The 22,713-nt window shown below is 42.1% G+C and overlaps 1 protein-coding gene across 7 annotated transcripts in view; it reads right to left on the bottom strand.

Annotated features, from left to right (window-relative positions):
* CUX1 (cut like homeobox 1) overlaps positions 1-22,713 on the bottom strand; it is a 272,558-nt gene that overhangs the window by 101,280 nt on the left and 148,565 nt on the right. For all 7 annotated transcript variants that reach the window (XM_059487090.1, XM_059487084.1, XM_059487086.1 and 4 more), the window contains exon 9: positions 17-65. In XM_059487090.1, the coding sequence (XP_059343073.1) occupies positions 17-65 (49 nt within the window). The remainder of the gene's footprint in view (positions 1-16; positions 66-22,713) is intronic.

Raw genomic sequence — 22,713 nt, 5'->3', positions numbered from 1 at the left:
TCATTTAAAATCCTACCTGATTTGCTCTTTCAAGGTCTGTCATGATCATCTCGATTTCATCAGCCCTGGGAGGAGAAGAGAGCAGAAGTTTTGTTATCACACAGAGAATGGCAGCTGCACAAGCTCAGGCACAGCAACAGGCACACAAACACCAATATTTATTGTCAATATTGATCTGTAAAAGGACACAGAAGCACTGAGCTCATCTCCTGACTGGGGAGACCCTCTGGAGTTTTCTGGACCACTCTGCAAATCTCTAATTCCTTTGCCTGTCCCCCTTTTTGCAATGCAATAGGAAAATTGCTATTTGAGCATATTGATTGGATCTTTGAAGGTTTTACTCCCCAAAATTCCAGGCAGTGTCATCTTTTCTACAAGGAAAGGTGCTTCCCAAGTGATAATTATGGAGAAGTTAAAGACTGCAGTTCTTCAGTCAACTCCCCACAAATACAAAAGCAACCAGCTGCTCTTCTGTTTCAGTGTGCCCAGAAGTTTGGTTCCTAATTCAGCTAAAAAAAAAAAAAATATGAAGAGGTGAAAGAGACCAAGAAGTTAAATTTTACATTATGTGGAAAGGAGGGGTTTTTTTACAGGAATTTATCAAACTCTAAATTTAGACCCCTAATGCACTTTGCAAAGCTGAATTGGAAAGTCAAAGGGTTGAAAACTATAAAAATATTCAAAGGAAAAAAGAGATCCTTCAGATCCCTGTGTTAGGGAGCAGCTCCCTGACCTGCCCCTTTAAAAATCAGCATTTTCTAATACTTCACTCACACAAATGGAGCCAATCCTTAAGCAATCTTTTCTTATCTTCATGCTCAATCATGGGCAAATATTTCCCACTCATGCTCACCTGGGAAAGGTACCAGGAGAAAGGGCTGACAGCCCTGAAGAATGTTCTGTTTCAATATAATAAGACAGATTATTCTCCCCAGACATTTTGCCTGTCTTGTATGCCTGAACCATATGGAAGCAATAAACACTGTCCTCATCTCCTCTGAACAGCAGCTTTACCAGCAAGTCCTTTTGCAATCTGCCAACACCATAATGTCTGGTTTTTGTTTTTAATCTGTAGCAGATCATTATCAGTAAAAGCTGTGAAATACTGGAATTCCCTTCCTCTGCCCATGCAGAAAAGTCAGGGTTTGTTTTTCTGCTGATTCTCACAGAAGATCCATTTCCCTGTGCAGGTGTTTGTTAGGAAAGATGGTTAATTGAAGTACACCAGGGTTCTGGCACACTCCACACTGGATCATTACAGGGAATATTGACTTATTCCTCAACAGCATTTGAGGCTTTTGGGTGTACACTTAGGGAAATGCAGCAAAAGATCATAATAAGTAAATGTGCATGTATATAAATTAATGGAAAATTATTTTTAATTACAGCCTTTAATGTTGTTTGGGCAACATGAACTGCCTTCTGAAAAGATCTTTTGGACAATAATGGAAAACAGATTAACATGTGTTTTCTTGTGCAGGAGAAGCTAATGTGCTCTCACACTGGGCAGAAATCCTGCACACCATTTTGAATTAATAATAAATAATGGTCATTACTTACTGAACAGCCACTGCCTGGGCAAAAAAAGGATTCAAGGGAGCAGCCACAAGACTGACCCAGGCACATCAACATCAGCCTGCAATAACACTTTCCATCTCTTCAGCCTCTGCAGTTGTGAAACATCTTTTGTTTCAGACTCCAGGCCCAAAAAAACTTATTAACCCACTTATGGAAATGACAATATTTCATGTGAAAAAGATGCCCCAAAGCCCATGCAAGCGACCCCACTGTGTATCTGTAACCGAGAGAGGAGGGAAGAGAGCATCCCAACACACTAAAAAGATGCTTCCCAGCATTTCACAAATATTTTTAGCCAGGATAGTTTAAGGATCCTCTTTATACAAGCTTCTGCATTCGGGCTCAATTTATGTGTGGATGCCTCAGGTTATATGGAGCCAGTAAATGATGTCTGGGTTCTGTCAGAGAGCAGAGCTGGGAAGCTGCCTGCAGAAGCCAATGCAGCTTCCTCTCCTTCTCTGGAGGCTGGGGAGAACACTCAAATCCCTGCATTTCCACCCAAACAGGGGGGCAGGTATCAGCCAACAGTCTGGAACACCACAGCACCTGCGAGGAGTGAAAGATTTGGAAGCAAAAACCCCTGGGATTGAGAGAGGGAGATTGCAAAGGTGGGGTGTGAGCTCAGCCAGGGAAACTCTTTATTCTGGCAGAAAGGAAGAGGACTCTGATGGAGAAAAGATGAGTGGGAAGGGGGGGAAAGTGTGAGGGAGTCTGGACCCATCCAAGGACCTTCAGCCACCTTGAAAGGGGCAAGGTAAGGGGAGCCAAACGTTGGGGAACTGGAGAAGACAGAGGAGCAAGGCAGGAACAGAGGGATACCCAAGGCCAATGGACCAAGGGGAGAGAGGCTCAAAAGAGCACTAAACTCAAAAGCACCCTGAGCCAGAGGAAGGGTGAGTGGCTGCCAGGGAAACACAAGATGGTGATGGAAAAATAAGGTAAAAACACTCAGCACTGCATTTGAAATGGAGAGAAATATTAATACTGGTATTTGTGTCCCATTTTGGCCGGGGTCAGGATTTAAGAGCTCTATTACAGCACTGGGATACACAGCCAATTACAAAAAAAAAAGCAACTGAGGATATAGAATGCCATAAAAATGACATTTGTGCCCTTCAGCGTGCACAGATAATTCTGACTGAATCCAGTAAAGTGTCAAACTGTAGCCAAAGGCAAAATTGTCCCTTTGTCCTTGTATCCAGACACACCAGCTGACTGATCCTCAACTCCCCTTTCCCTCCTACATTTTTTTCTCCCAAGCTTTCCAGCACCCCTAATAAAAGGATGCAACATCTCCAAAAAAGTTCAAGTAAACACCTCCAGCCTAGAGTCTGCACACAGATGGAGGGTAATGCTGCAGCCATAAATGCTATCTTTAAGTAAAGTAATGAATTAAATTACTCTGTATTCTTTCCCAGCACAAGTGTCAACAGCATTCAGGAGAATCTTCAAAAGGAATTCAGGCTTTTCGTTTTAAAAGCTTGACTATCACATCAGTAGCTGGCACTCAGCAGCCTAAAATCACTTATTTGAGAAAGTCTCTAATAGCTGCATTCACTGTTTGCTTAGCACAAGTATTTATTATAAAATAAATTACAGTTCTCACACCTTTTATGCACTCACAGAAACAACCTGCATTGATTTATTGTTTACAAAGGACTGTGTCAAATTCAGACCTGTCAGACATGAGGCAGCTCTGCCTGCCTCACTGAGTCCCACACAGGTCATTTTTGATGTGTTCACCCTCTGCTACATTTGTTCATTTTCAGCCCTTCCTATTTCAATATTCCTCTTTATTTCAACAGAACAACTTGGCAGGCAAAGCATCATCCAGCTCTGGGCTTGTCCTGCAGGCTTGCACTGAAAATCTGATGGGAATCTTGAAGGGAACTTGGAAGGGAACCTTGGAAAATCACTTTGTTCCACCCCTGCCATGGCAGGGACACCTCCCACTGTCCCAGGGTGTTCCAATCCCCAATTCCCAGCCTGGCCCTGGGCACTGCCAGGGATCCAGGGGCAGCCACAGCTGCTCTGGGCACCCTGAGCCAGGGCCTGCCCAGCCTCACAGGGAAGAATTTCTTTATCTAATCAACAAAATTGTGGTTACCCAGAATCTATTTGTGACCAAAGTCACTCCATGTGAACTAAGCTGACTTTTAGGAACCAGAGATCTGATTATTTCACTTTTTAATTTCACCTTGGCCCCTCATGAGTGTCTCAATTTCCCCCTCACCCCAAGAGATGAAGGCAAGGAGAAAAGTTCTTTCTTCAGACAGATACAGAGAATGAGGGTAATTAATAACAAGAAGATATTTTCCTAAAATACACTGATATTTATGGTGGGTTACACCAGATTTCCACACTGCAACCCAACATTATTCAGGGTTTGGTCAAGGTTGGTACTTTGTAAACATTAACACAGCTCATGAGAAAAGGAGTGGGGAAAATCTGTTTTCAGGAATAAATGTTATCTACCCAGTGTTTTTGCATTCCACAGATAATATAATCATTTACCTGATCCAGTTTCTTGCAATCTCTGTGGTAGAGGAGAAGTGATCATGTAAGCAAGACAGTTCTTCAGGGTGTATTACAGCCTGTTCTAAGTTTCAACATTTTCAGACTAAGGAATTTAGGAAATCAAATTTTAAGCCCAAGCATTTGGAGCTACAAAATCAGCATCACCATGTAAAAAGAATCTGAACTGTTGGAACAGCACGACCATGAAATATTCTATTATTTCTTCTCTCAGTACTGTGTTTGAAGTGAGAAACAAAATGCATTAAAAGCTATGGATTTTACAAGGTATAAGCTTTTACCAGTCATGAAACAGCCCTCAAAGCTAACATGCCATCTATAAAAAACAACTTAAGGAGCTGGGAAAAAAACCTAAACCACCCCACTTTTCAATTCAATTGCTTTGGGGAAATAAAATGTGCAGAAAGGCTCGATTTTCATTTTAAGATCAAGAAAACCGATTAGGTTTGAAGAGCATAACAAGTCAGCAAATTCAAGGGTTGGTAAGAGGGAAGAAGCTCAGTTCCTCTTCTAAATAAAATTAAATCAGATGAAAACCCTCAACACCACAAAGTTATTCACGTGCGAGCAAGAAGAATCTGGACATCACGATTAAAACCCAGTTGATCCAAGCCCTTCATTTAGCTACTAGCTTAAAGAGGCAGAAACAATTCCTTTTTTATTAACATGACAAGTGAATGGTTTGCCAAATCTTGTGGCTACAGCCCCCTAAACATTCAAACTTACTCAACCTTGAAGGAAACTGCTGTTGGATTCTTTATACATGGAAGGACTGAAAAATACAGATGACACTTTGGAAATTGCAGTCAGTGGCGTGGCCAAGAAACTTCCCTACCAGGGCAGATTAATACTTTGGTTTGGCAAAAAACAAACAACATTTTTTTCCCACACATTTGTTTTCTTTAAAAACATGTAAAAGTTTACTAGTCAGAGCAAACGGTATATGGAGCCAGTGGGGCTTGTTAAAATGTTCTAATTACCCAAACATTTACGCAGGCAATTTCAAACTAAAAGCAGACATTATCAACTAATGTGCATTTATGTTTAATTAAGGAAAAAAAAAAAAAAAGAAAAAAAAATCCTCCTTGTAACATATATCTGTGATCAGCATAGAGCAGATTTTGGCCAAATTAGGTAAACAGCTCAGCCTCTTAAAATTACAGGCAGTGTAACCCAGCACTTGGCCAGCACAAGGCAAAAAATGTGAGGTTATTTGGGATATTTGGGAAGGGAAGAAAAGAAGAGCAGGGGGCAAAGCATTTAAAGAAAGACAAAAAAAAAAAAGAGCCAAGGCAGTGCAGTGAATTTTTTTCAGGTTTCAATGAAATTTTTATCAGGGAAGGTTCCTGGTTCTAGGAAGCAATTTCGGATCACTAAACAATGGCAGAATTGCCTGCAGCCCAATGATCACAGCATTCACTCAGGGCACAGGAGCATTCCAGCATTTGAATATTCAATTTTAGTTTTTCTTTAAGCAAAGCAGAGGGAAGACAAATTCCCTACTCACATTCAAACCACTTCCTAAGCTCTGCTGTGGATGCCCTCATCTAATCCCTGCTCCTCAGTGACCTGCCCAGGTGCCCAGGATCTGTTGTTTTTTTCTTTCCTAGAAATTAGGCAACAAACACTTTCCTAGAAAGTTTCCAAAGGAAGATAATATAAAAAACCCCACTAATTTCATTTTTTGGCATTTTATGAGTATCACTGTACACACATTTACGTGGTTTTTAGAATTCATAATATTATTCCAATCCAACAAACATCCACAGAGGATAAATTCACCTTTAGTGCCAGTACAAGATGGAATAATAGGCAGAAGGGTTGTACAAAGAACAAAATAAAGAATGATCTCAGCATAACATGTCAAAGGGGAAGATGTCACACACCTTTTAGTGCTAAGTTCTCAAATCTACTTTTCAAATTGCAAGAGCTATAGGTTAATATTTTCTTTCAGAGCAACCCCCTAAGGATCTTCAGATCAGATAATCCTTTTTCCAGTGTCATATAAATCCAGGCCTCTTGTAAAAGAATTTCTCTGTTTGGGGATTCATAAATCCACCAAGTTTAGTAATGAACTGGGTGTTTCCTTTCCTAGGAACTCAATTGAAGGAAAAAAATCCCCTCTCTGCTAAGCAGTGAGAGAGTGGAGGCTTGAAATGGAGAGATCAAAGGCAGGCTGGGCTCAGGTGCTCTGGTGATTACACCCAACGTCATCTGCACTAATCTGGGAGTGGGAAATGTCCACTGGACACTGCCCAGACCCCTCTGTGCAGACACCCTGCACTAAATCAAGTTCCTCCCTTGGCAAAAAGCAGAGGGAGCCAAGGCTTTTCCCATCTTTTTTTGTTGTTTTATTAGAATCCATCCTGGTTTCCTCTCGCTGCCCCCATGCACGGATCCAGGCTGGGGAAATAAATCTCAGGGAAAGATTCCTCAAGCACACCAAGATCAATCTGCAGATATGATCTCCAAATAATCCAGGAGAAGTTGTCAAGTATTCAAATGCTCAATATCAAATATTGAAAAAGGTTAAAGAAACTGCTTATAAAGCCCAAGATACTGAGCAGTACCCCAACAAAACAAGAATCTTCTCAATCACTAGAGAGAAAAGACCCTATAGAACAAAGCATCTTTCTTTCCATATGGAAAGTGTTTTCCAAGAAAACCTGCACAGCACTTGGTTTTCATGTTTTAAGTCAGGATTTCAAGGATAAGACAATCATGTTTGTAATTAGAAAGTTTTAAAGACAACAGAAATCAGCTTTATTCCAGTGATACACATGGGAGCAGTTTCTAAAGATCCTCAGTGTTTTCTTAATCATTTCTGGAGAGAAATTGATATGACTGACATTAATTGATATGCTCAGTAAAAGGCAAAGAGGAAAAATAAGAATTATATGTAACAGACAACATTAACTCCCAGCACCCCAGAGCTGTAATTCCCACAGTGTCACACACACACAACCTTGGCACACTTGGCAAACCAGAGAACACTTAATGTAAGCAGCTGGAAGAAAGAAAAGATGTATTGCTTGGATTAAAAAAATCCCAATATATAAACAGATGATCCATCTTTTTTATTTGATAGCAATACTATTTTCTTATGTGGCACATATTTGCACATGTTGCATCATGGCCAGTATGAATTTTGGCTCCCCAGACTGTTTAACCCTTCATTTAAAAACCTCTTACTCAGCTCTCATTGTGTTATTCTCTCCCTAAGAGCAGATCTCTTGTGAACTCCATGACCAGCAGTCATGCTGCCCATCATAAAAAGGAAAAGAAATGCAATAAATCCTTTTTTTCCTGATCAGATATTTTCTTTTACTTCACCCTGCAAAGCCCCGTGAGTAGCATTAAAGTCCAAAATTAGGAATGTCCAGATTTGGATCATTCTGGGTTTCCTCCTATCTCAGAGCAGTGGTCCCAATCTGTTATCTTACATATCAAGAGTTCTATTATCATTATAGTACAAGGATTTCATATCACCAGAGTTTTGTGCCTCCTCAATATTCCTCACAGGCAGCTTCTCTAAGCACTGACTGTTCCTAGTCCTTGCAGCAGCCATCTGACTCCAGAGCCCACCAATCCACTCTTTTATACCACTGTTCTTATTGGTTACAGGTGTGGCTTGTTAAGATCAGGCCTGCCCTAATCTCTAGCAATTAGCTCAGCTGCACCTCTTTGGGGGATAAGATTACATTCTACACCACCTTCGTCCTGTATCCCCCTACACCAATCCTTCAGGCCACGGAGGAGTTTAAAGAAGGTGCGGAAACTCAGGACAATTTTTGCACCTGAAATTTGCAGAAAGAAATAATCTTGTCTCAAAATTCATTTCCACCAAGTCCTGAGGGAGCTGGTGGGAAATGTGGAATGTCTGGAGCTGTGGGCAGGTCCTCCTGCAGGTGCTGCACTGGGATACAAGCAGAGATCCTGCAATTCCACTCTGCTGTGACCCTCCTGAGCTGCCTTTGTGGACATGGAGAACAGCAAGGAAGAGCATTCTGATCTTTAATTTTTCAAATATTTATGCCAGAATCCCACCCTCACTGAGGCCCTGAGGTTGAGGTGCTGCAGCAGCACCAGCCCAGCAGATTTGCAGGGTGGAGTCCTTGGGGTGGGGAACAAAACCTGCAGTTTGTGCCAGGTGTCTGTGCTCAGATCCAGACAAACATTCCCAGCACTGCCAGCCTGCCCTGGGAAGCAGAAGCCACTCCTGATGTGACAGAATTTCCTGAGATGCCATGGATGCAGCAAACTCCCAATTTCCTCGTGCCTCATGGTACAAATTGAAAGAGCTTTCTGCAATTCCCCTCTCCTGACTTCAGCTGATTCAATAACACAGCAGAATTTAAACACAGGCACCCTTCCCTCTCCCCTCCTTGCACACACAGCATATCAAACCCATGGAATTACTCCTGACTTGGCCTTGAGCAGCCAACACGATGTCAATTTTACATGTTTTATAAAGCAACAGCATGTAGAAAGCAACTCAAATGCAGGTCATATCAAGCATGTGACCCACAGAGCAATCAAAGACTGCCTGAAACTGTCATTCAAGGTTCAATCAGCTTCTTGCAGGAAAAATGAAACATCTGTGGCCCAGAGAATTAAGTTATGTATTGCATAATTCATCTGGTGTCTGCCACAGCAGCCATTTTAATGCTCTAGTGATAAACATGTTTGATTATTTTTGTTTTGTTTCCTGTCGCCTCCATGGTATTTCTATTTATCCACCCATACCACAATGCAGAATGGAGATAACAAATATACAAACCAGTGTTACAGTCAGCTGATAAGATGTGGGAAATCAGCAGCCTTATTAATCACATCAACACAAGAGCACTGCTAAACCTTGTGTTCCCTGCAACTGTCCTCATTTGGGGTCTTCTGGGTACACTCTGTAGTTAGATTTGCTGATGAAATCATTGTTTCCCAAGGATCCAAACATTTGGATTGAGCTTTAGAGGTTCTTCTATTAGGAAAGCTTCATACACAAAGCAAGTTCCTTGCTGGTTCCCAGGTTTTTCCTCCCCTCAGTTCTTTCTGATCCTGACACACACAGAACAAATGTGCATCTCTCACCAGCCACTGGATCCTTCTCCATTCACTTATTCCACTGGTGGGTTTGTGGTCCACACTGGCAGAAACCCTAGTTCATCCTTTGCAAGTCATTTTGGGACGTGATTGTTTTATCAATGGTACCTTAGTTCGCTTTACTCCCAAACCTGTAAATCCTGACACCTTCTTGGCTGCCCTGCACCTCCCTGACTTCCAGAACACCTCCCTGACTTCCTCCCTGATTTCCAGAACACCTCCCTGATTTCCAGACACATTCCTGCAGGGCAGGTGGGGATTTGGAGGCCCTGGGTCCATACCCTGCTCTCTGGGTGTTTATTCCCCTTGCCAGGAGTTGAGCACTTGAGCAGTCTGCTCACAGAGCTTCAGCTGGCAGTGAATTTGTTCCCCAATTAAACATCATCTGAGGGAGATTTGGTGACAGACTCACTTGGGTGACAGTGATTTACTCCAAAAAGCAGCTTTGAACTGGCTGCTGTAAGAAACCAAGGAGCAGCCTCTGCAGTGGGGGGTCAGGTGGGTTCTGCCCCATTTTTGTGACTGAGTCTGTGGGTTCCTGCAGTGAGGAAATCCTCCCTGCACAGAGCAGCTCTGCGGGAGCAGTTTCACCTGGCAGCCAGAGCTGCTGGTGGAGGTGAGTCAGGGATAACAAACATCCTCCCCCAGCCCCAAACAAAGCCCTGCTTCCCATTGATTGTTCCCATAAAGTTGTTTAGACAGCACCTACTGTACCAATATCAGCTGTGCCATCTGGGCTTTCTTAGCTGCCCCCCATTGCTGCTTCCTCCCTTCTTTGTGTCCTCTCTTCACCTCCCACCCACAAATTGTAGGAAATACAGATTAAAGCCACTCTCCAGCCATGGCTGATCAACCTGCAGCCCTCAAATGGGTTATTTTGCCTGCCTTATTTTTCCTCCCATTCCCAGCTCCTACCAGAGCTCCCTGTGCCGGGGATTTCTAATGCTGTTAATTACTGCCGAAGTCAATCAGCAGCTTCCAAGTTAATTTAGGAGGGGAACTGATGAGCTCCAAGCAGGCTGGCAGTAAAACAGAGCACAGGCTCCTGGAAGCTCCATTTCCTTTGGAAACTGGGATAAACCCTGTGGTCCTGCAGGGCTGTGGATGCTGCTCTGCTCCCAGGGCACACAGCACAACCTGCCAGGTTTTCAGGACTTGCCCCCCCCTTTTTTTTTTTAAATTTTATTTTAAAAAACAGTATAAAAAAGTATAAAATAAAAACTTCCTAAAAGAGCAAATCTTATTAATTCTGCTTCTACAAGCTCTTTTACAATTGTTTCTCCAACTAACAAAATAAACAGAATTTCTTTTCATATACAATATTAATAATATTAATACTATTAATAGTATATTAATAGTATAGTATGTTAATATTAGTATAGTATATAGTATATCAATATTACTATAGTATATTAATATTAATAATATTTAATAATATTAATTGTATAAGTAGTAATAATAATAGTAGAAGTAGTAGTAGTTTGATATTTGGAAAGTAAAGACCCTGCAATAATTTACCTATTTTTACTTATGGAGTTAAAATAGATGATTTAGCCAAAATTAGAAATCTTAATTGCAGGCATCTTAAGTGTCATTCTCTTTTATTGGAATGGCAATATTTTAGATTGAAGAATCAGCAGGAGGAATTGTCTGTGCTTTGATTAAAGATCCTCTAAAAATACACACAAATATTTAAATTTACTCAATAATATCACTGCAGTTGCAATGTGTAAAATAAGCACAAATATCTTGTCAAGGATATGGGAGGGATTGCTGGCTTTTTTTTTTTGTTTTGTTTTTATTAGAATCACCATGTCACATCTGAAAAATCCCTTTAGGTTTTGAGCAGTTACAACCCCAAAATGAACAATCTTCCCTCATACTACACCACTGCCAAAATCACAGATTTCTGTATGTTTGTTTTCTTTAGAGCACAAACAACCTCAAAAAATTGGAGACTGATCAGAAGTTTTACTGTACCAACATTCATATTCCAGATTAATCTTTAGGAGCTTCTTTCCAGAGACACTCAGCATCTCCTCCTTAACCACAGAGAGAGCTGAGGAGATCAGTAATTTGGAAAAATTAGGTATTGATTGATTTCTGCCCTTATTCCCCTTATTTATTCAGTGTCTTTGTCCATCACTGTAAGAACCCATAAAAGCTTTTCTCTAACTCCCTCCTGTTTATATTCAGTAGAACAGCTTTAAGTCAGTTAGAAAATGAGAGCACAGGCAGAATTCAGTGTACAGGTGTCACTGCACAGGCACAGATCAAAGGGAAATTCCTGGATCCCAGCAGAGAGTGACAGACCCCAGGACCTGAGCAGGGATAGGGCAAATACCCCACCCCAAAGCAGGGAAAGGCAGAACCGCTCCAATCCCAGCCCAAATGCACAAGCTCACTGAATTATCTGTGCCTTTACCCAGCCTGACCTGGAACTGGTGCTGTGCAGTGTAAGACAACATCCTGCATGGCCTTTTGAAGGATTTATTGCCAGGAAACACAATGAATGTGTCCACCAGGCCAATAATCTCCAATTTACTATTTCTCCCCAAGCTGCTGATGTATGCCTCCAACCATACATTAACCAACAGGCACTCAAACACAACAATATCCTGCCTTCATTGCCAAACCACCTGTAGCACCTGGACAGTGGTTTATGGCATTATTTAGGGATGGAATCTGCATTAAAATGCAACTTTTTGCCTTTCTCAGTGTAAAGGACATGCATGTTGTGCAAAAGAAAAGCTCTGCAGTAACACAGCATTAAACTGGGAGATGTATTTGGAGAATGCTTTAGATGCTCTTCGCTTAGAAGTGAACACAGGTGATGTGCCCATTCTCTGTTAGCTCCTCAAGCAAGTTATTTCCTTCTGGCTACTGAAAATAGCATTACATGTTCTTTGATAAAGGCAGCTGATGTCCTTCTATTCAATAAAGGCAATGAAAATTGCAAAAAGCACGATAGAGATGTGTTTATTCTATATTTTGAGTAGGTTTTACTTTTCCCAGGAGCTGTGCTGAAGATTAACAACCAGGATGATTGCTGTCTTTATTATAATGTATTCAATTACCAATATGGTTTTTTTCTCTTCCCAATTTGTTCCAGCTTTGCTCTGAGTGGAGACACCACTCCTGTCAAATGGCAATCACGTCAGTACTTTGCAGCTTCACTTCAGAGCTATCAACAGCATCAATCTTGCTGACCCCACTGACAAAGCAGCAAAAAAAAACCCCAAAAAAACAGGCAGAAGGAAACAAAGGAGGGAATGTGAGACCACAGAGCAGGGAAAACAAACTAGGGTAAGGAAAACAGGCAGGGGTTGTCCAAATTTCATTATCACTTCATGTGGGCAGGCCCTGAGACACAGAACAACCTCCTGGGCTTCACAGGAAGGATTTGCCTCCCTCCCTCTCCTTTCCCTTCACTCTGTGGGACCCCCAAAAAGCAGGGTCACCCCCCAGAGCCCCCAGGAGCTGGTCAAGGAGCTGGGTGACAATTTGGCACTGACCTCTTGCTGTGCTGGAGCTTCCGTCCAGCCTCCTGTGCCAGCAGGTTTTATTTTCACATCTCTGCTGAATATTTAACTCTGCTCATTTTTTTCCCCAACTTTAGCATCCAGTTGTATTGGATTGTGAGGGATGCTCACTAATATGACTGACAGATTGCCTGTCTACACAGAATCCAAACTAGACAGCAAAATTACTTTAAATAGTTCTTCATGGCAAACCCCAACAACACCAAGTATGACTGCAAGCCCTGGGAGGACAACAGAGCAGGATTTTCTAATTTAACCTTTTAAAATGTTATTTGCAGAAATACTTTTCAAATTCTTTATTTCCCTTTCAACAGTTGTTGAGACTTTAAAATGCTGCTGAAATAAAACAGCTTCAGGCTTGACTAATGCTGTACTCCATGGTAAGGAACTATTTGATTATTCTGTTTTGACAGTTAATAGAACAGATTTAGAATTTCTATAGAAGGGGAGTTCGAACTGGAAATATTAGTTTTGTGTTGCTAATGACAATTCCTCAACATTTCTACTACAGCAGAATCCTTGAGTGGATGAAAAAACATCTTTCCTACATAAACAAACAGCTGTAGAGAGAAGAGAAGTAAGGAAATGTCAACCAACCTTTTGGATTTGCCTGGTTTTTGCTGCAGAGCTAATTCGGCAACCAACAGGTCTCAGAGCCAGCATTTGCTCACTGAGTAATTTCACTCTGCTCAGACTCTGTTAAACACTGTCCCTGCTGCTCCTGGAGCTGGGGAGGTGCAAAGGTGACCCTGTCACCCTGTCTGCTGTCCCACCTGCACCCAAACTCCTCAGGTGTGGCTCCTCTGCCCAGCTGTGGAGCCCCAGGACTGAGCCAGGGGTTCAGCTCCTGGAGCAGGAGGTTGGAACCAGGCACAGCCATGGAGCAGGACAATCCCCCCTTCTCTTCCCAAAGCACACAGTTTGTGCCAGCACTCCTGTGCTGTGTGAGTAAAACCTTGAAACTTCCCAAAAAGAGCTGGTTTAGTCTTGGCTCAGCTCCTTTCATGGCACTGAGCAGTAAATTATTATTCCAGGGAACCTCACTTTGCTCCTCCAGTGTCCTACAAACACTGAGGATGGGATTCTCTGGCTCTGTCTCCTTGCTCATCACCTTTCCTGGTGGCTGCAGCACCTTCCCAAGCCATGGGCTGAAGCTTTCAGCAGGAGTTGATCTGATGTTATAACAGAAATAAAAGGTGTGGGAGGAGAGGTCTGTACGGGCAGGATGCACAAATACATTGTAAGGCTCACAAGTTCAATCCAGGGGTGTTTTTTTATTAAATCTGTTCCAAGAAATGGTCAAAAATTAAGTCTTCCACAGGCCCCTGTAGATTATTTAAGGGTACTGAACACAGCTAAACTTACTCAATCCCACTCCTATGGAGGTAGAAGGTGGAAGGCATCAGGAATTAACTAGAGACAAAGTGAGTGTAAATGATAAATAATAAAAGTTTAGCTCACACAGACACCAGACAATATGTTGACTGAAAAACAGCAACAAAAATTGTTAAGCTGATGCACCATGCACTGCACAGAAGGATTGTTAAACACTGCCCTGGGTGAGCACAGGCACGTGCCTGGCAGGTCCCACCACTGCCAGCTCCCTTGATGGCAAGGCAGTGACAGAAATCAATCCAACAGGCAGCAAGACAAATAAGTCATCTGTATCACAGCTAAAATATGGTGTTGATCAATAACAGAAAATGAACTCGCACTCCTTTGCCAAGAAAATAGATTATTTAATCAGAGTACAGACAGATAGAGATGTTACATAATCAAAAATAGCTCGTGCTGCTAAATTTAGTGGCCACTGTCTTTGAGGGAGGAGGGCAAAAGTACAGCCATTATCAGCTAGCAGCCCTCTGCTGAAATGGTTTTGTGATGAGTTAAGCTGGTCAGACATGCTTAACACCATGATATTGTATATTTAAAACTGCAACAACTATGACAGCACAAAGGCAACAAACAAGAAAAATACAAGGGAGTCACTGCTGTCCTATGGACACAAATCCTCATGGTTAAAAGGATCAAGTCCCAGCCAGATCTTATACACCAGGGGATCTCCAGCAGCCATTTCTAACTTGCAGACTACCTGGAGTTTTCCATCAAAGGATGGAACATTAGTACAGCACATTTGCAGTTTATGACTGGCTGCCTTTCACAGTTATTGCTGTGATTTCTTAGCAATAACCAGTGGAATTGCAGGAATTTGCAGAACACACAGAAAATCACTGATCAGCACAGAACTCACTTGATAGCACTGCAGCCTGCCTGGCCATGGCACAGCTGAGAGAGAGCCTTCCTCCACCCCTGACATCCACAGGGTCTTCATCAGAAGCTCAAAGGAAAGTCTGGCCATGGGTAATCCCCCAGATGGGAACAACATCACCATCAATAGGATCATCCCTCCCCCAGCTTCCCCACCCAGCAATAAACACTGGAAAAAGAGTGCCATTAATGCTGAAGCCAAGCACCTCTAGTTGTTTTGGTTTCAGGTATGGAAAAATTCAAATACAGCACCAGAAAAACCCATAGCTAAACTAAGGGCTTCCACACTTTTACATAAAAGTGGAAAAAAACTCCCTGTTCTGAACTGGAACAAGGATAAAAAGAACATTTAGTAGAATAGCCAGTGATTGAACTTGGTAACCACCATTTATTTTATTGTTTTAGGGTCAAACCATCAAGGAATTACAGAAATTTGGATTTGTTTGAGATTTATAGAGCTGCTTCACCCTGGAAGGTGGTGACCCTGCAGAACCAAAGCTTTGCCATGTATTTTTCCCTGGGATATCCATTTTGCACATCCAAAGGAAGCAAAAACTTCATGAAGACAAAAAATTCTTGGTGAGCATTTTAGAGAGATAAGAACACAAACTGTCTAAACATGGATTAAAGATGCTGCTTCAGTGTAAGATACATTAAAGACCCCTCAAATGCTCAGGAAAGCCAGAGAGGAAAGAAAGCACTATGCCCATTAATACTACCACTAATAAAAGACAATTATAGCTGGCTCCAAATGTTAACAATTTAATAGTTACAGGATCTAAGTACTGTAAATGACTAATGCAGGCAGCAAATGTATTTGCAGCAGTGTGCAAAACAAAGCCCTTAAAAGTAGATGGCTCTGGGAAAGGAAGGATAAACTGCTTTATAACATCAGCTCTGAGCACATGGCATGAAGAAGGCTCTGTAATATCTTCCTTTAGTGAGTGGTGACAAGAACATGTCCTTGATTTACCAAGAAAACCCAATAATGCCCAATTTGGGAGTGCCAGATACCTGCAAGATTCCAGCAGCAATGTTGGATCTTTACTGTTCTTATCAGAATGATACATGATGGGTGATTTTTTTCTATTTGCACAAGAAGTCACAGCATACTTCCAGACTTCATCCATATGAAAAGCCAAGGAAAGACTGCTGATGAATTTAAGTGACTACAAACTGAAATAAGCAACAAAACTGCTGATTATTTACTACCTAAAACTTCCAGGTTACATTCTCATGCCAGAAATTGTGTTGAGTAATGCTTTCATTCGATTTGCTCACGATGTTCTCTGTTGATGAATATATCTGATTTCATGTAAATGTGATTAAATAAATCAGACAGGGTAAGGCTGTATTGAGTCTCAAGAGGCTCTAATTCAAGATGTGCAATACTTGCCCCAATAAGCACAACTGAGCTAAACCTTGTGCTTTATTACCTTCTTAACCTCAAAAACCCTCTGGTTGCCTCATTGTTGTTAACATGGGTGTAACATCAGATTGGGCATAAATTGCCCACATTGATTCAAAGGGGTGTGAGGACTGAAGAGGAGGGGATGGGAAATGAAAAAGAGAAATAAAGAAGGTGGGAAAATTCTTTCAAAACATCTTAAATTCCTTGGAGCTCCCAGCTCCTGGCACACAGAGGGAGCAGGTAACATGGAGTGAGTGCTGGGGCTGACATTTGCAGGCAGCAGAAATCCAAGGGAACAGCTCTGAAACCAAGGCTGTTGATAATCAGTTGTCTACATGAGATGCTAAAAGTCTGATCTCACACAGTACAAGTGTTAGACCCTCACCTGCCACACAGAGCTCAGGTCACACCAATCTCTGAGCAAGGAACATCAGCCAAAGAACAAAGTGAGCCCATGCCACATATTCCTCATAAATTAAAAAAGGCTTTTTGGAAAGGTATTAGATGCATGATTCAGAACAGGAACTGTGTGTGCAAGTGGCAATGCTGCCTTGTTCTGTTAGTCCCCACAAAACTTGTACTCTGCCACCTGCAAAATTATCCTGACGGTGACAAGGTTGTCACTTCCAGCACAGCTACCCTACAAAACTGGGTTTCCAGGCTCTAGGGAATGAAGGATATGGGGGCTTTTCCTGACTGTTATTTACTCTCAAGTTCAGACCAAAGCCCTCACTTCTGCTACAGCAGATCAGCACAGAATCACAGAACGGCTGGGGTTGGAAGGGTCCTTAAGGATCACCTCATTCCCAGCCCTGCCATGGGCAGGGACACCTTCCATGTGCTCAGGGCCTGGTCCAACCCAGCCTGGAACACTTCAGTCACTTTTTATCCATGCCAGGCACACTCTCTGCCAGGAGACAGGAATTTTACCCCTTTGAGTCAGTCCCTAGATGTCTCCTAGAGTTTGGCAGAGAGGTTGTTCTGGTTTGAAAAGGAAGTGACTTTTTTGGGATGCTGTGGTCAATGAAGGATCCCACAGCCTACACGCTCTGTGGGAACCACCCCTGGAACTGCAGCCCTTGGCTGGAGCTCTTCCCACCCAAGGAACAGCTCCTGCCACCAAGGCAAGGCTGAGTTTGCATTTAACCAATGGATCAGGGCTCATCCATACCCCAAAAGGGTTTGTTTGCTCTACTGCAGACAAGTTCTGATATGAACTGGCAGACAATGCACTGGCTGAATGCTGGAACAAAGAGGCTGCTGGTGTCTCCAGCAAGTTAGGGACAACACTAAACAACTCCACTTGTAAGCAGAACATTATTTTCCCTGATATCATACACAGAAGCTGCTGTTTAATTAAAACTAAGCTGCTTAAGCCATTAAACTGGCAAATGGCTGTACCAAATGACTTGTCATTGTTAGCATTCCAGCAGCAGGAGTTGTTTGTTGTCACTCAGATGGCAACTTCCAATGCTAATGCACATTTCCCAACTGGCTCCACAGATCTAAACCAGCCCAGGACAGCGAAGTTATTAAAAGTGCTGCTGCACATTACCAAGGAGTACTTTCTTCAAAGACACCCACATCGTGTACTCTGCTGCAATTTAATTATTTCAAACTTCTGCCCTAGAAATATGAGCCATTCCAGGCACTCACTTGTATTTAAAAAGTAGAACAATTACTTCTTCACTTCTGTATCAATTCTGGCTTTGAGCCCCAAGTTTAAGCAAGTCCAGATACAGCCTCCCGATATAGATCTTGCAGATCTCAGCATCAAAATCTATAATAAAAACCATAACCTACTACAGCAGCTACTTTATTCTGATTACATGCAACTAAAAAAATAAAAATAAAATTTAAAAAAATCAACATTTTATCTTGGGTCAGTAACAAGAAAAGGTAATTCTGGCCATGCAGACAACTTTCAAAGCCATGGACAGTGATCATCCAGGAATCCAAGTGGAGACATTCCAAAGGACTCTGTTTGCTTATCACTTGGATTTTGATCAAGACAGGGAGCACCAGGCAGAGGTGTCTCTGGAATCTGCCTGTTCTCCTCTGCAATCTTCCCTTTCCCTAACTGGGAAGGACTGTGGTGAGGAACAGAAATGGTTAAATTGAATTTGTCCATCTTTTTACTTCCTATGAGTCATGTTCCTCAACTCTACCAGTCTGCATATAAAAATCTGCTACAACAATAAATAAATATTTCCACTTTGACTCAGTAAAAGCAGAGGACTCCCACAATAAAGCACCACACAGGTAAAACAATGAAAAAAGGGTAAAATGATTAAAACTGCCCATCCCAGTACCCTGAGATAGGGCAGTCAGTGGTAACACAGCATTAATATTAGGGCAGATGCCATTTGCATTCTTTTCCCTTGGTGTGGTCTCCAGGAAAGGAGAATATTTCCATTCACCACAGAATGACCTAATGGATGTCCAAATGAATGATCAGCAAATGCATTTTATGTGCTTCTATTTATGTACCTTTATTTTCACAGCTACAATGCAAGCACCAGAGCAGCACTTCCACTTTGCTACCCAAGGGCTCAAAGACTGCCCACATTAATGAAGTCTGGCCTTACCCTGAGTGCCCTTTGCACATATGGCACCACTGAGTCATCCCCCTTGGTTTAGGTAGTGTGCTTGACACAACAAAAATAAGATGCAGAGCTAATTACCACTACAGCAATAAAAACAGGAGTGTCCTTTTCATCAACCAGTCTCAAACTGAATTCCTATCAAAATCCAGAGGTTTTTTTATAGAAATGAAGTTAATAGATACCTAGAATTACTGAATGAACCAACAGGATCTCTGTGCATTTAGCAACAAGCCTTGAAAACCTTAATCTTGTGAGTCAGTAATAACAGTGGAAGAAGCTGAGCCAATCTTAGGTCTATAATAATAAGACAAGCTGTTTAAAAGACCTCCTCTGAAACAAATGTCTAAATGTCTCACCAAGGCTGAGATGCTGATTTAAGATTAGACAGTGTAAATGTACTTATTTTGGTATCAGTTAAGAACAAGTTGTGTTTCTCATTCACAAAGGTTTAAGGCAAATGGTTTTACAGCACTTGAGCACAAACTCCTAAGTCTTTCTCCAAATGCCATTGACACCTCTGCCTGTCCTGTGCCCCAGCTAATTCTCTCTGCTTTATCCTATCTCTCTGTTCTATTCTCTCACCTGTTCTATCACAATTTAAATACATCAGGCTCCTTCTTCATTATCAAAGTCAAACCTACAAATACAAATTTTCCCTTGACAAAATCCTGCTGAGGTCCCCAATGAGGCCAGTCCTGGCTGTGACACTGCTGCCAAAAAGAACCAGCCAGGAAAAACCCAAAGGCTACACAGAGAGAAAAAGGAGGATTTTGAGAGCAATATTCCTCCAGATAAGGCATTAGGAGTGGTGTTGTTTCAGAAGTGAAGGACTGATACAGAAAAGCACTGCAGCACTAACTGAGGAAAAGGAGAATTATTATTGCCACAACTACAGAAAAGCAGAAAGTCCGGACATTAAACCAAGCCAGGTGAGGAGGCAGCTTTAGAGCAGATGAAATTCAACACTGATAAACATGTGCTAATGCCCTGAAGAGTATTTGGGCTACTTTTCTCCACCTCTGGGTAAATCAGGAGATGGACTAATAGAACATCCACACCTAGTTAAGATCACATTCCAAACAGAGCAAAATCCCCTTGGATGGACTACCATGATTCACTGCATGAACAGCTAAATGATCCAATCTGGAAGAGCAGGCACCTATGGCAAATTCATCTCCATGATGCATTACAGAGCTGATTTAATCTTTGTTCCCTCTCTGGCCATGGAGCCTGGGTTGTTATCAGAGCCCAGACAGTGGGCAAGACAGGGTCCTTTTATCCACTACAGAATGACTGCAGTGTTGTTGAGCCCAGGAAAAGAGAACAGCCTCAACAATTCCCATTTTTAAAAGAGGGAAAAGATATCCTAAATAATTTTGGGAGTCAAAATCCCAGCCGTGTGGGTGCATCTGGAACCTTCATCCCATGTGTGTTAATCTACAGGGAAATGAAGTGCTACACCCTGGGTAAGGCAGGGGTTAATTCCAACTGCTGTCGAATGCCCCAAGTCTGTGCTCTGTTCATCAGAGCATTAAATCTGAAAGCTCAAGAGAGTAGTGCAGCCGTGCTGCAAGGGCTATGTTATAAAGTTCTGCATTAAAAATTCATATCCTAGGCTTGCCACAGTACTCTGCTCTGGCTGAAAGGAGAGCTGGCGGGGAAATATTAGACACCCCACTGTCTTTCTGGCAATTGGAGACATTCCTCAACAAACAGCACCTCAGGAAGGGAATGAAAGGGCAAACAAACCGTGAAACAAATCAATGAGTTCAATTATCTCTCTCTCTCTCGGAAAGGAAACTTTTCATTTTTAAGGCTGTTTCATGAAATCTTTTAATGACGGCCCTGCACATGGGTGCTGGGCACTCTGGCTGCAGAGCTGGCTGCTTGGCAGGGCTTTTTATTTGTTTTACATGAGACACACATTCCCAAACACAGAGGGTGAAACAGAGAGCAGGGTACAGGGATCTCTCTGCAGAACAAGAACTCTGCTTACCCTTTACATTACCACGACCACGTGGGATAAGAGGCTGTAGAAATTGTTCCCACTTTCCCTGAAGTGTCTCCAGGAAAGAGTGAATTTAGATTTATTAAGATGGTTAGTTACTCCATGGTTAAGTTATGTGCTCCTCACTACTGGTTAAGGCTGTGTGCATTTCACAGGGATTTATGGCAGCCCAACTGGTGGATGACACAGTTCACAGTGATGGAAATGGGTGGTATACTTTTATGAAAGCCATATGTGCCCCTCAGGTTATCTGATGTATTCAGGCAGGTTAATAATCCCCATCCCATAAATGAGGAAATACATAGGAAATGAAACATCAGTAAATACAATTTCTTGAGGAAACCATGCAAAAAAAAAAGTTACCTGCTCACAATCCTCCCCTGCCACTCTGCTTAGCACCAACTGTAATAGAAAGATTCCCTTTCCCCAAAGCTGAATTTTGACTCAAAGGAAGAAAACAGAAACCATTGGACAAAAGTTGCCATGGCACTTCATCAGTATTTTTATATATATGTGACTATGTCTGGTTGTTAGTATAGCTGAAAACCCAAGTGACTTCAGCCCAGCAGTGTGGGTTTCGAGGGGCTCAGCCCCATGAGGAGGGGCAGGAGGGCAGAAATTCATCCAGAGGGTGCAGTCCCCAGGGAACCCAGGAGATTTATGCCCAGCACAAAACAAATCAACACCAGACTAGCCTAAAGCCCCTCACTAATAAAAACCTGTGTGGGGGAGGGAATAAACCCCCACTATTCACTGAAAGTTCATTAGTTCCATGAAGGAATGAAGACAGGCTGGAGAGCTGGTGACCACCAGTAACCAAAGATCAGCTATTAAAAGGCACTGAAAATCTGTTACAAAAGGTTAATAACCCCAAGGCAGTGCTTCAGTCAAATTTAATTTTTGCTCAAAATTTCTTACAAACAGGCACTTAGAGCTTGCAAGCAAGACTTGATCAGCTGGGGTTTATTCTGGGTTTCAAGCAGCTGCACCCAAGCAAAACAGGAGAAGCAGAAATCCTTTCCTGTGTGTACTGCCTTGATTTCCCAGTTGTGATCCCTGCTGGTTCCCTTCCAGTGCTCCAGCCCCTGAGCAATCTCCCTGTGACTCAGTTTCTCAAGGTGTTAAAAACTCTGGGAGGCAAAGCACAAAATCACAGCTCTGCTCTGCTCCTGCAGAAACACCAGAGAAGCACTAAGGGTTAATAATCTCAGGCTTACAGGATTTGTGTATTATGCATTTGTTTATTTAATGCTTTACATGAATGCTAATGAAGTTATTAACAGGCCTGCATGTTGTCTATTGTTTTTCTTGGGTTTAGTGTCTGCACCATCCTGCCTTATCCCTTCTGTTCCATGAGCTGGCCAACACCCAGCTCTTCCAAATCCCTGAATCAGTGTTCTACCCTGGATTCTCAGCTTCCTGATCAAAGACAAAATTTTTTAAAACTCATTTGTTAAAATATTATCTTTTAAAAAAATCTCATCGAGATAAAGGAATTTTATTTCCCCCACACCAGATACCTTCTGTGACACAAAACTGCAATCCCACATGGCCTTATTGTCTTTTAATTAGATCAGAGATATGTAAATGAGGCAATATTTCTTAGGTCCCATTAAGTGATGTCTCCAGGAGGATCAGAGGGGGCTGAATCAGGCAGGACATGCT

This window comes from Ammospiza nelsoni, chromosome 21 (genome assembly GCF_027579445.1).
Source record: "Ammospiza nelsoni isolate bAmmNel1 chromosome 21, bAmmNel1.pri, whole genome shotgun sequence".
NCBI lineage: Eukaryota > Metazoa > Chordata > Aves > Passeriformes > Passerellidae > Ammospiza > Ammospiza nelsoni.
This window is presented reverse-complemented; position numbering and strand designations above follow the sequence as displayed.